The following is an 11,034-nucleotide window of genomic DNA, read 5'->3' on the forward strand; positions in this document are numbered from 1 at the left end:
ACAGTACTAGTATCCATAAAGAAGCGCTGCCAGAAAACAGAGAGAGCTAGGAAAAAGTTATCTACGTACAGGAATCACTTGCAGGGCATCACCAGAAAACATCTCCTTGCATGTGTTTTTGGTTTCCCTGGTGGCGCGGTGGTTGAGAGTCCGTCTGCCGATACAGACGAAGGCGGGTTCGTGCCCCGGTCCGGGAAGATCCCGCATGCAGCGGAGCGGCTGGGCCTCTCAACCATAGCCGCTGAGCCTGCGCGTCTGGATCCTGTACTCCGCAACGAGACAGACCACAACGGTACAACGGTGAGAGACCCGCGTACAGCTTAAAAAAAAAAAAAAGGCCTGGACTCCACCTTTTAAAACTGAAATGTACGAACAACACTTTCCCAACACACAACAACCCTTCTCTTGAAAACGTGAGCTTGCAAATAAATATACTCACCCCATGACAAGACCAAACCTTCGACTCCTGTAGTTTTGACAACACCTAACAGCGCGTTTCAATAACTTCTTTTTGAACGTATTCTTTCTATAAACTACCAAGCAAAAACAGGGTACTCTTACTTACACTATTGACTGAGAACAGAAGCTTCAACAGGTTCTTAAAAGAAAAATTCCACTACAAGGGAACTCCTGCAGAGCGAAATTAAAGATTCGAAACTAATACTGCCAGAATAAAACCATAACAAATACAGAACACCCACTCCTCAAAAACCCAAGGACACATAACACGTCATCAGAAACTTAAAAAATAACATTAACCAGCACTTACTACCGTAGTATTTAACATATATCTAAGAATTACCGCTACACGACCTCTCCACACAACAACAAAAAAAAAACCGTAAACTTTCTCTTCCCAAAAAATACATCTCATTACTAGAAAAACCCAAGAAACACTTGTGCTCTGGAGACGAATAACACGTCCGTTTTTTCTCTCAATAAGCATACCATACCGCTAAAAACATTTAAACTATTATCCGTGGAAAGAACTACACTAAAAATAAAGATCGTCAGAAAGAATCAGAAAGGAGCAATCAGGATGTTGCAAAGCCTGATTACGCACAGCCGTTAATCACGAAATCATGCGTGCTCCAATCATCATATTCAATTCTGTTCTCCAAAAGGAGAAACAGGTAAGGATTATCCTACCTGACGATACAGAAAACTGTGGGGCATTCCGTACTCTGGGAAAAAGATTCCACTTAGAGCGAGGGTGAGAACCCAACACGTTACCCTGAGCAACCTAAAGCTATCTAGGTTCTTCCATTTCTGTTGCTACATTTATTTGCAGATGTTATAAAATATATTTTTGCATTTGGCGTCAAAAAAGCATAGGCTAATTCCTCCCAGAACGCTCCACTCACTTAAGAGCCTGCTGTCCTACCCGGCCGCCTCACTTTATTTACATATCCCCGCCCACTTCCTTCCGCCAGAAAGCTACCGTAATAACCAAAATAAAAGCGACATCTAGTATCTTAGAGTGCAAGACTGTTCCGTTTCTATAGTAGATTGGCCACCCCAATTTTCTCCTGAAATTTTTATGTCTTGATCTATCTTTTTTTTTTTTTTTTTTTGGCCACGCTGCGCGGCATGCGGGATCTTAGTTCCCCGACCAGGGATCAAACCCGCGCCCCCTGCAGTGGAAGCGCGGAGTCCTAACCACTGTACTGCCACGAATTCCAGTAAGTCTTGATCTTACCCTAAAATATATTTTTTTTACAAAGAATTGTAAACAAAACTCATAACTCCAGACTCGAGAGACAATTACCCTAACACTGACATCCTCCACCAAATGCAGTTTTAGGGGGAGGGCTGAAGTCTATGGTTCCCTTCTTCCAGGAACGGTGAGTGGTCCCTCGCTTCTCCAGCCTTCATCCCTACTTCCAGTCACGAAGGTATCAGAAAGGTTTCTTTTTCAGCCCAAAGACGCTGATGAATAATGCTATTTCGGTGACGGCTGGGATGGCACTATGGAAGGTAGGTGATAGGTTCAGGGCCCCTTCCAATAAAAACATCCAAATCCCCAAGCCAGCAATCCCACCCCCAAAGTGTAGGAGTGGGGGACCTCAAAAAGACCACGGGATGTTGAGTGGATCTGATATCTTATACATGGAGTAAAGGGCTGGGTAGGGGAAACCTTCAGATTTAAAGTAAACCGTCCTTCCCCGTCCTCAAACATTGGGTGCTACCATACCTGCAGAAGACAAAAATGTACCAGTACGTGGTGCACTCCCAACGCTCAAATATGAAGAAGGATAGGGCCACAGATGCACTACAGTGAGCCCCAATGGCTTGGGAACGCACCAGAGTCAAGGAAAGCCTTTGGATCAATAGGTAGTGATGGGCCAGAAAAGGCCAGTGGTGGGACTGGCATCTGCATTCTGGTTCACCTCCTGGAGAGCAGGGCACCTCTTGCTCCCTTTACCACACTGCAAAGGCCAGAGTCAGCAGCCTTGACTTCTGAGTTTTAGGACTGCCGTGTGAGTGGAGGCCAGAACTGAGCCTGCACAGCTGGGGCCCCAAGCTACCGCCACCCCATATCTATCAGGTGAAGTAGTAGGCTCCCCACCTACTCCAAGCACACGGGAACGCTCACAGTGACATTATACACCCTGCTAGAATCACTCTCCAGCACCCTGGTCCTCCCCGTCCACTATCCCAGTGTCAAGAGCCTTCCCTGATCCATCTTCCTCAGTCTCTTCTGCATTCCCATAGTGCTTCACATCTTTACACATCCTATGGCACAGTGCTTATCACACTGAATTACAGATGTCTGTGTGTCTGCCTCTTCCTCAAGATAGAAAACTGTGTTTTACTCCCATTTTGAGATCTCCAGTGCCTGACGCATAGCAGGAGCTTAACAAATGATCAAAGATTGTATTAAATCTTCTACATTACCTAAGAAGATCTCTCAACTGGAGGGATTCTGTTTGCCTGCTAGGGCAAACACCACTGTGCCAGAAAGGCCTAGTTAGGTGGCTGAAGGGCGTTAAGATGGAAATGGGCCGTACAGGAAAGGTGCACAAGTAGAAAGGATACAGATGAGGCTCTGGGTGCTGTTGAACATGGAAACTCCTGAGAAGAAACCGGCCAGCTCCACTGCAAAGAGGGCCAGGGTGACAGAGAGCGCTGCCACCAGCCTGTAGAAAGGAAGGGAGCTGGCTTAGGCCTTCTGGCCTTTTTCTAACACCCCTTCACTCCCACTACTGCTTAATTCTGACCACCCTGCCCCAAGTGCTCACTGCATGTCCTGCTTTTCATATTCCTCAGGGGTAAACTTGAGAGGCAGGCAGGCCTGGATGTTGCTGTCCTGGGGAGCAGGGCAGAAAGAAAGAGAAGTTGAAAGAGGGTCGGGCGGCGGATGGCGGGGGAATGGGAGGACCCCACCGGGTAAGGCCCCGGGGGAAAAGGTGCGGTGGGGCTGGGACCACCCCAAGGTGGGAAGGGGGGCGAGAGGAGGGGGGCCATGGGTCTTACCCGCGACCAAAATAAGGTGATGACGACCACCAAATGCGCCAGGAGCGTCAGAAAGCGAGAGGGCACGAGTCCCGAGATCCGACCCATGGCCCCCTGGGTAAGGGTTACCTCCTGGAGCAGAGGCCGTGGTCTCTGGGACTGGAAGCTCAGGGAGGGCCACTCCTTAAGTCTCCAGGCTAGCCTACAAAAATTCGACGTACTCCGCCTTCCCGCTCGCTCCGGTGCCGCCCAGTTGCCTTGGTAACCGCATAAGCTGGGGCTACGACGGGAAATCTCTGAAAATATCGCGAGAGCAGTAAATTATCGCGCCGCGGAGAACCCCCAGAGGATCGCGGGTACGGGTCCTCTGTACCTCATCCCGGCCGGGTGCGGACAGCCAGCCGCCTCTCCGCGCGCAGCCGAGCTGTCGGCACCTGAGAGTGTGCGCCGGTGGCGCGGTCCCGCACTGCCGACTCTGCCCGCGCAGCCACGGCGAACGGAAACCCGCCCTGCCTAGCCCAGGACACTCCTTCCTACCCGGATGCCCACGCCGGGAGCCGCCCGGCCCCCAGCCCCCGCTGCGCTGCCCAGGACGACTCTCCGGATACCACTGTCACCGCCACGCCGGCCTTAGGGCATCTCCATGCCTGAGGCCTGGACACTCTCTTTTCTTCCATCCTCCGCATGCGTTTAGCTTCCACCTAACCTGGGCCGAACTTGGAGAGGTGGATGCCCCTACGTTGTCCGGCTGTCGTTTATTCTCCCGGAGCCCCTGGTTGTCGGCGGACAACCGCTTGTCGGCGGACAAGGTTCATACCTGAACCTTCCTTGATTCGGGTTCCCCCCAACCAACTCCCCAGACAACTTGCTCAGATTGGTGAGGGATTTGCAGAGTGCAGAAAATGGCCCGCTCTCCTGAACTAGGGTGTGGATGAGAGACTTGTTTAGGGAAGGGAGTGTACGAGAAAAGGGGGTGGAGCGGGGAGTGGAGGAAGAGAATGAAACCCTGCGTCCCTGGGAGGCAAGGATCGAGGGCGGAGATGCAGACCCCGCAACGATTTCCTTATCTCTTTGAGCTGTGGGCACGACTTAGCCCAACTACAGTCCAAGCATCTCTCACTATCGCGACCTCACTGACCTTTGGGCCTCAAAGGGGATCCCTGCAGAACGGAAAGTTCTCGCCCGCATTCATTGCTCACAGTCTAGTCACAACCTCGCAGGGGCCTCCCTACCCACTTACCAGATCATCTCTCTTCCTACTGTCAAGAATAATAATGGATAAACATCTATAGTAAGAATAGAAAAGAGTTTTATTTGAACCAAACTAAGGACTAGCCCGGAAGCCCACTTCCCACATCACTCTGAGAAACTGCTCCAGGGAAGCATGGTTTCCAGTACAGTTTTATATCTGGTCAGAATAAAGAACATTAAACAAGTAAGTGTTACATTTCTTCATGTTTTTTTTTTTTTAAAAAAGAACAGACCATGAGTACACAGCAAGTCAGTATGGTGTTGGCACCTGGGAAGGGAGTCATCATCAAAAGAGGACCAGCATTGGCATCCCAAGATGCCATGTTTATTTTTAACATGGACATTCTTTACTTCTGGTCAGTGTGCCCTTTTCTTTAATAAAGCAGGTGTACAATGTATGTTTGATAGGCCACAAACAGGCTGTTTTAGTTAGCATAAAATTCAAGTTAGGGGCTTCCCTGGTGGCGCAGTGGTTGAGAGTCCGCCTGCCGATGCAGGGAACACGGGTTCATGCCCCGGTCCGGGAAGATCCCACATGCCGTGAAGCCTGCGCGTCCGGAGCCTGTGCTCCGCAACGGGAGAGGCTACAACAGTGACAGGCCCGCGTACCGCAAAAAAACAAAAAAACAAAAATTCAAGTTAACTCACGTTTAAGCCAGAATGACTTCCCCATACCTCAATATGTGAACATTTCTTTTATCACTACTCTTCATCTCAGTGCTTCTAGGAGGGTCTAAACTACAAACCCTAGAGGCATTTTTTATTTCTTCATTCATTCATTCAACAGATATTCATTGACTAGCTATAAGTCCCAGGCACTGTGCTGGGCTCATGTTCTTGAGGAACAAGTCAGAAGTGTCTACATTCCTGGGGTCAGAGAGATCGACGACAAACAGGCAAACAAATAATATATCTGCATGATAATAAGTGCTGTAAATAAAAATTTTTAAGGGAAATATTAGAATAATGTGATCAAGGAAAGTTTCTTTGAAAATGGGTCATTTGTTCTTAAACTTTGTTTTAGGAAATGTGGTCAAAAATGAGAGGAAATGCTTTTCTCTCTTCCAGGTCCCCAATGTAATAAATGGATTTCCTTTTTTCTAAACCAGTGGGTGAAAAAATTCATAAGTCAAAGAGACAGTCAAAAGATGTTTCCTCAAGGTCATGAAAGACAAAAAGATGTGACAAAAATGGGCAAACGACAAGGTCCTGCTGTATAGCACAGGGAACTATATTCAATATCCTTGATAAACCATAATGGAGAAGAATATCTATCTATCTATATATCTGAATCACTTTGCTTTACAGCAGAAATGAACACAACATTGTGAAACAACTATACTTCAATAAAAAAAAAAAGACGTGCCAAATTTGACATGAGAAATTTAATGTGTGATCCTAATGGATCCTGGATCAGGAAAAAATTTTTTTTATTACAAAGGACATTAGTGGAACAACTGGCAAAATTTGAATAAGGTCTCTAGCCTAGATAATAGTACTGTATCGGTGTTAATTTCCTGAGTTTTTGATAATTCTACTGCCTTTATGGAAGAGAATGTCCTCGTTAGAACTTTTCCCTGGGAATAGAAAGCCCAGGACTTCAGAGCCACGCTCCCCCAGACAGTTCATCGGGTCTGACTATTCACAGGTGAAGGAAGCACTGTCCTAGAGTGAAAGTAGGAAAGCCCATGACCCACTTTTGCAAGATTCTCCAAGGTCCCTGGAGCAAATAGAATGAACAGAAGGAGTCAGCTGTATGAAGATCTGGGGAAAGAGCATTCCAGGTCAGGCACAGCAAGTGCAAAGTTCCTTAGGTGGGAACAAGCCCAGTGTATTTGTTGAACAGAAAGGGAGCTAGTGTGTCTGAAGCCCATAATGGAAGGGGAAGAAGTGATCAGGGCGAGGTGGGATGGGTAGACAAGGGACATGGCCTTGCAGCCATGCGGAGGGACAGGCTCAGATTTGTATAACATACATAGATGACTTTGGTTGCAACATGGAGAATGGATTTTAAGATTTTAAGCAGAAGGTCTATGAAGAAGCCATGGTGTTATCCAGGAAAGATAGGATGAGATTGGACCAGAGTGGAGTCAGGGAGGTGGAGTGAAGTGGAAGGAATCTAGAGATCCTTAGAAGATAAAGTCTGAACATGGGGCTGTGGGTGGATGAGAAAAAGGGAGCAGTCAAGGATGACTGCTAGATTTGGGGCTCCAGCAGCTGGAAGTTTGGGGTATTCTGCTCATAATAGCCTTCCTGCCTAGGGGACCTATAGATAGTAAGAACTGGGCAGTCACAGTTCACATTGTGAATTAGTAAACAGCAAGCATTTAGGTCTGTCCTGTCACTTTCCATGACCTTGGTTCAGGGAAGCCTGCTCTACAGTCTCACAAAAGCGAGTTTTGGAGCCACCCTGTGGCCATAGGAGGTATTGCTGGTGACCAGGTGTCCTTCCCCAGGGGACCACTCGTCCCAGGGCTGGAACTCACATGTCCCAACATTTGAACTGGTCATAAAAGAATTTAGAAAAACATTTTTTAAATCACAGAAATATTCAAATATATGTAAAGATAAAGAAAAATAAAGAAAACCCCATTTGAAGCCTACCGTTCTGCTTCAGCAATTACCAACACATGACCAACATTTTTTCAGCTATCCTCTCCCTCCCAGTCCCACTGGGTTATTTTGAAGCAAATCTGAGACATCACGAAATAATTCTGTTCAGGAGGAAGAAATTTCCCCCCATCTCTCTTGAGTTCTTTTAGCTAATCTAATAATTACGTTGACACAAGACATTAACAGGAGGAAAAAAACAATTTAATTCATACACAGGGAAGTCTCATAGAAATGGGACCACCGAAGTGACCAAAGCAGGCTGTTTATATATCATTGTTTGACAAAGAAATATTATTTGTGAAGATTTAACAAAGGGGCTTGTGCTAGGGGTAGCTGACTAATGAAGACATTTGTTACACAGCTTTCTTAGCCTTAAATTTCCTCATTCTGGTGATGAAATAAAATTTATATTTTAAGGCAGGACAAGAGAAACTAAACATAAAATTCTCTCTGTGTGTTTGTTTGGGCCTCCTCCCTCTCTCCCTAATGTGCAGTGTGTATCTGCATTACACATTAGCCAGAGCTCCTCAAAGACAGAAGTGACTGCTCAACTGTAAAGATCAATTTTCCCCCCTTTCTTCTGATGCTAGTAGTGTAACTTTTTTTTTTTTTAACTTCTTAAAAGAATAGCATTCTTTCCCAACTCTGTAGGGCGTCATGGTTACTTGCCGGTCACTTTGTAAGTGCTTACCTGGACTATGTACCTTGGTGAACTTTATGTAATACATCAGTATGTCATTTTGATGTACGATCCCTTGTCTTGAAAATGCATATGACTGTGCCTTGGACTTTTAACAGGCAGCACATCATGCTTGCTTGTCTCTCTTTTTCTGGTTTTTAATCTGAGCAGTGGGTTCAGGTGTAGTCAGACTGAGGCAACCACTGTAAAGTTCCCCATCAGTTTTTCACCTACTGGTTTAATTAATCGTCACTGCCTAGCTCCATTATTTCAAGGGGGGGTTGCAAACTGGGGATGTCCTAATTCTATCATTCCTTCTGCATTTGTCACCTGGGATTCTCCTGTAAATAAGAATGCGCCCTTATCGACTCATTGTTTACCATGAGATACAGGTCATACAGGAAAGGTTGGATAAATGTGTGATTTTCATTCCATTAGTTACCAGTTTTCAGAATAATGGTTCCCCAGTATCCTCCCAAAGTGACTAATTAGTTGTTTTTAGTTGTTAGATTTTAACATCTTTTGTGTGTTTCAGTGCATTGCAGTTGTTTTGCTTTTTGAGTCTCAGATTGTCTCAGTCTGGGGTCAGCACTGTCCAACAGAACTTTCCATGATGATAGAGATACTCCACATTGTCTCTGTCCAGTATGGTGGCCAGCTAGCTCCCTGTGGCTACTGAACACTTGAAATGTGGCTATTTGGACTAAGGGACTGAATTTTTAAAATTTAACTTGATTTCAATAGCCCCATATTGAATAGCCACCCTAGTGGCTACCATATGTAGCAATGCAACTCTGGACAGGATAATTTATTGGTTTCTAAAATTTGGAAACTGAAGGTTTCCCTGGTGGCACAGTGGTTAAGAATCTGCCTGCCAGTGCAGGGGACACAGATTCAAGCCCTGATCCAGGAAGACCCCACATGCCGCGGAGCAACTAAGCCCGTGTGCCACAACTACTGAGCCCACGAGCCACAACTACTGAAGCCTGAGCGCCCAGAGCCCGTGCTCCACAACAAAGAGAAGTCACTGCAAGGAGAAGCCCGTGCACCGCAATGAAGAGTAGCCCCGGCTCGCTGCAACTAGAGGAAGCCTGTGCGCAGCAACGAAGACCCAACGCAGCCAAAAATAAATAAATACATTTTTTTAATGATAAAAAAATAATACAATTAGAAAAAAAAATTGGAAACTGATAGGATGAATGGAGGAGATTTCAACATCAGAGAGTACTCTGGATAGTAACACTGGACTAATCATACTTCTCATTTGCTGCAGCAACTCTCTGGGCCTAGAGATCAAGTCCATGTTCCCATTCCCTGGTACCATATTCACTGACTCAACCTCCCCCTCCTAGCAACAGTTTCCACCTCACTCCATGCTCTTCAACTACCCAGACTCCTTCCTCTACAAGCCAGTCTCTTGCCCACTCTAGTACTTCTGCTAAAGCTATCCCTCACTGAGTTCACAAGTGCTTATTAAATACATACCATAGTCCTGGGTGCTAGGAATGCATATTCCCTACTCTTGAGTAACTTAGAGTGTAGTAAGGGAAACAACTGGGCAAAAAATTAAAAGGCGGCATTTTAAGTGTTACCTTGGAGGAGACACAGGAAGGACCTCCTTCCCCAGGTGGGGGAAGAATTGGGGAAGAGAGAGCTTCTCAGTTGAGTCTGGAGGGGTACATAAGGGTCAGCCAGGTAAAGAAGGACTGAGAATATTGCCGAACTCAGGTTTGGCTAAAGCCAATACTTGAGAGATAAGTGTTGGCTGGAAAGGAAAGCTTGCTTTATTCAGGAGATCGGCAACCTGGGGAGAAGGTGGACTCACGTCCAAGAACCAACTCTGAAGATTCTGCTGGACCATGAAAGTTTTTAAAGGGAGATAGGGAAAGCTAATTGCAGGTAATCATTAGGGGAGGGGGTCGTAGTCTTTGTTATCTTCCACTGTGTTCAGACTTTCTTCTGATTCGTTGGTGGTAAGGTAACAGGGCGGTGTTCCAGTAATATTGTGCTCAGCCTGAAGTTACCATCCTCCATCTGGGTGGGGGTCTTTGTTCCTTCAGATGAGCTCAAAGATATACTGTTATATACTTTCCTTGAGGAGGAACCAGGACCCTGCCCCATGCTGCTGCACTATTGTTTCTTGACTGCTCCTCCTTTGTTTCTACATTCCCTCCCTTCCTTGATTAGCAACTATTAGAATCTGCCCTTTTGGTACCCAGGGAAGGTCAGGGAGGTTGAATGAAGCCTATTTCCTGCTAATGGGGAAACAGGGCACAAGGAAAATTTGTGCCCAGGAGGGCCCCACAGGGTCCTGCTCCATTTCAGAAAGACCATCAAGCAATACCAGGGACAGTGACACAGAGACAGCTGTGACCAAGGTGAGTTTAGGTGACTGTAAATAAGGCAGCAGCGTCGTCACACGGGACGGGAGGAGGCAGTGGCTGAAGAATCATGCAAGGACTAGAGAGTTATGATAACAACAACCATAATAATTGAGTGGTGATTACCAGCCATGTTCTAATAATTATCTACTATAATCTTTACTATTTTAATCTTTACTATTTTAATCTTTACTATTTTACAGGTAGGGACATTGAAATACAGAGAGGTTCAATAACAAGCTCAAGTTACACAACTAGTATTAGCAAAGCCTGATTATGAACGCTGGCAACCTGGTTCCGGGACCCACATGCTTAAGAAGCACCTGGCCTTGGGGGGTCCAGCCAATAAAGTAGTATTTGAACCCGAAGGTGATGGTGAAACAGGAGGGAAGGGGGCAGGGCACAACCGTTAAAAGAATGACATAGGGCTTCCCTGGTGGCGCAGTGGCTGAGAATCTGCCTGCCGATGCAGGGGACACGGGTTTGAGCCCTGGTCTGGGAAGATCCCACATGCAACGGAGCAACTAGGTCCGTGAGCCACGACTACTGAGCCTGCACGTCTGGAGCCTATGCTCCGCAACAAGAGAGGCCGCGATAGTGAGAGGCCCGTTCACCGCGATGAAGAGTGGCCCCCACTTCTCCAGCCACAACTGG

At 46.5% G+C, this 11,034-nt stretch overlaps 1 protein-coding gene and 1 non-coding gene across 3 annotated transcripts; both read right to left on the minus strand.

Moving 5' to 3' along the window:
• Positions 1 to 1,019: 1,019 nt before the first annotated feature.
• On the minus strand, positions 1,020 to 1,156 carry LOC115856211 (U8 small nucleolar RNA). The gene has a single exon (XR_004040734.1). It is a non-coding gene; the product is annotated as a U8 small nucleolar RNA (small nucleolar RNA).
• A 395-nt stretch (positions 1,157 to 1,551) lies between these two features.
• TMEM107 (transmembrane protein 107) lies at positions 1,552 to 4,077 on the minus strand. Of its 2 annotated transcripts, XM_060290392.1 has the most exons (6): positions 3,830 to 4,077; positions 3,478 to 3,752; positions 3,243 to 3,310; positions 3,040 to 3,140; positions 2,195 to 2,291; positions 1,552 to 1,968 (listed from the first exon to the last, which is right to left on the minus strand). In XM_060290392.1, the coding sequence occupies exons 2-6, from the start codon at positions 3,562 to 3,564 to the stop codon at positions 1,899 to 1,901; spliced, it is 423 nt and encodes a 140-aa protein (XP_060146375.1). In that variant the 5' UTR covers positions 3,565 to 3,752; positions 3,830 to 4,077; the 3' UTR covers positions 1,552 to 1,898. The 2 variants fall into 2 exon arrangements, with proteins under 2 accessions (XP_060146375.1, XP_030717361.1); XM_030861501.2 differs by having other exon boundaries at positions 3,478 to 4,077.
• Positions 4,078 to 11,034: the final 6,957 nt, after the last annotated feature.

Source organism: Globicephala melas, chromosome 20 (genome assembly GCF_963455315.2).
Source record: "Globicephala melas chromosome 20, mGloMel1.2, whole genome shotgun sequence".
Taxonomy (NCBI): domain Eukaryota; kingdom Metazoa; phylum Chordata; class Mammalia; order Artiodactyla; family Delphinidae; genus Globicephala; species Globicephala melas.

What these genes read in the sequence shown, in the direction of transcription:
- TMEM107 (XM_060290392.1), bottom strand. Translation starts at nt 3,564, where the DNA reads ATGGGTCGGATCTCGGGACTCGTGCCCTCTCGCTTTCTGACGCTCCTG. An exon ending in TATGAAAAGCAGGACATGCA is followed by an intron (nt 3,141 to 3,242) that starts GTGAGCACTTGG and finishes TCCTTTCTACAG; the next exon opens with GCTGGTGGCAGCGCTCTCTG. An exon ending in TACATTTTTGTCTTCTGCAG is followed by an intron (nt 1,969 to 2,194) that starts GTATGGTAGCAC and finishes TACCTTCCATAG; the next exon opens with TGCCATCCCAGCCGTCACCG.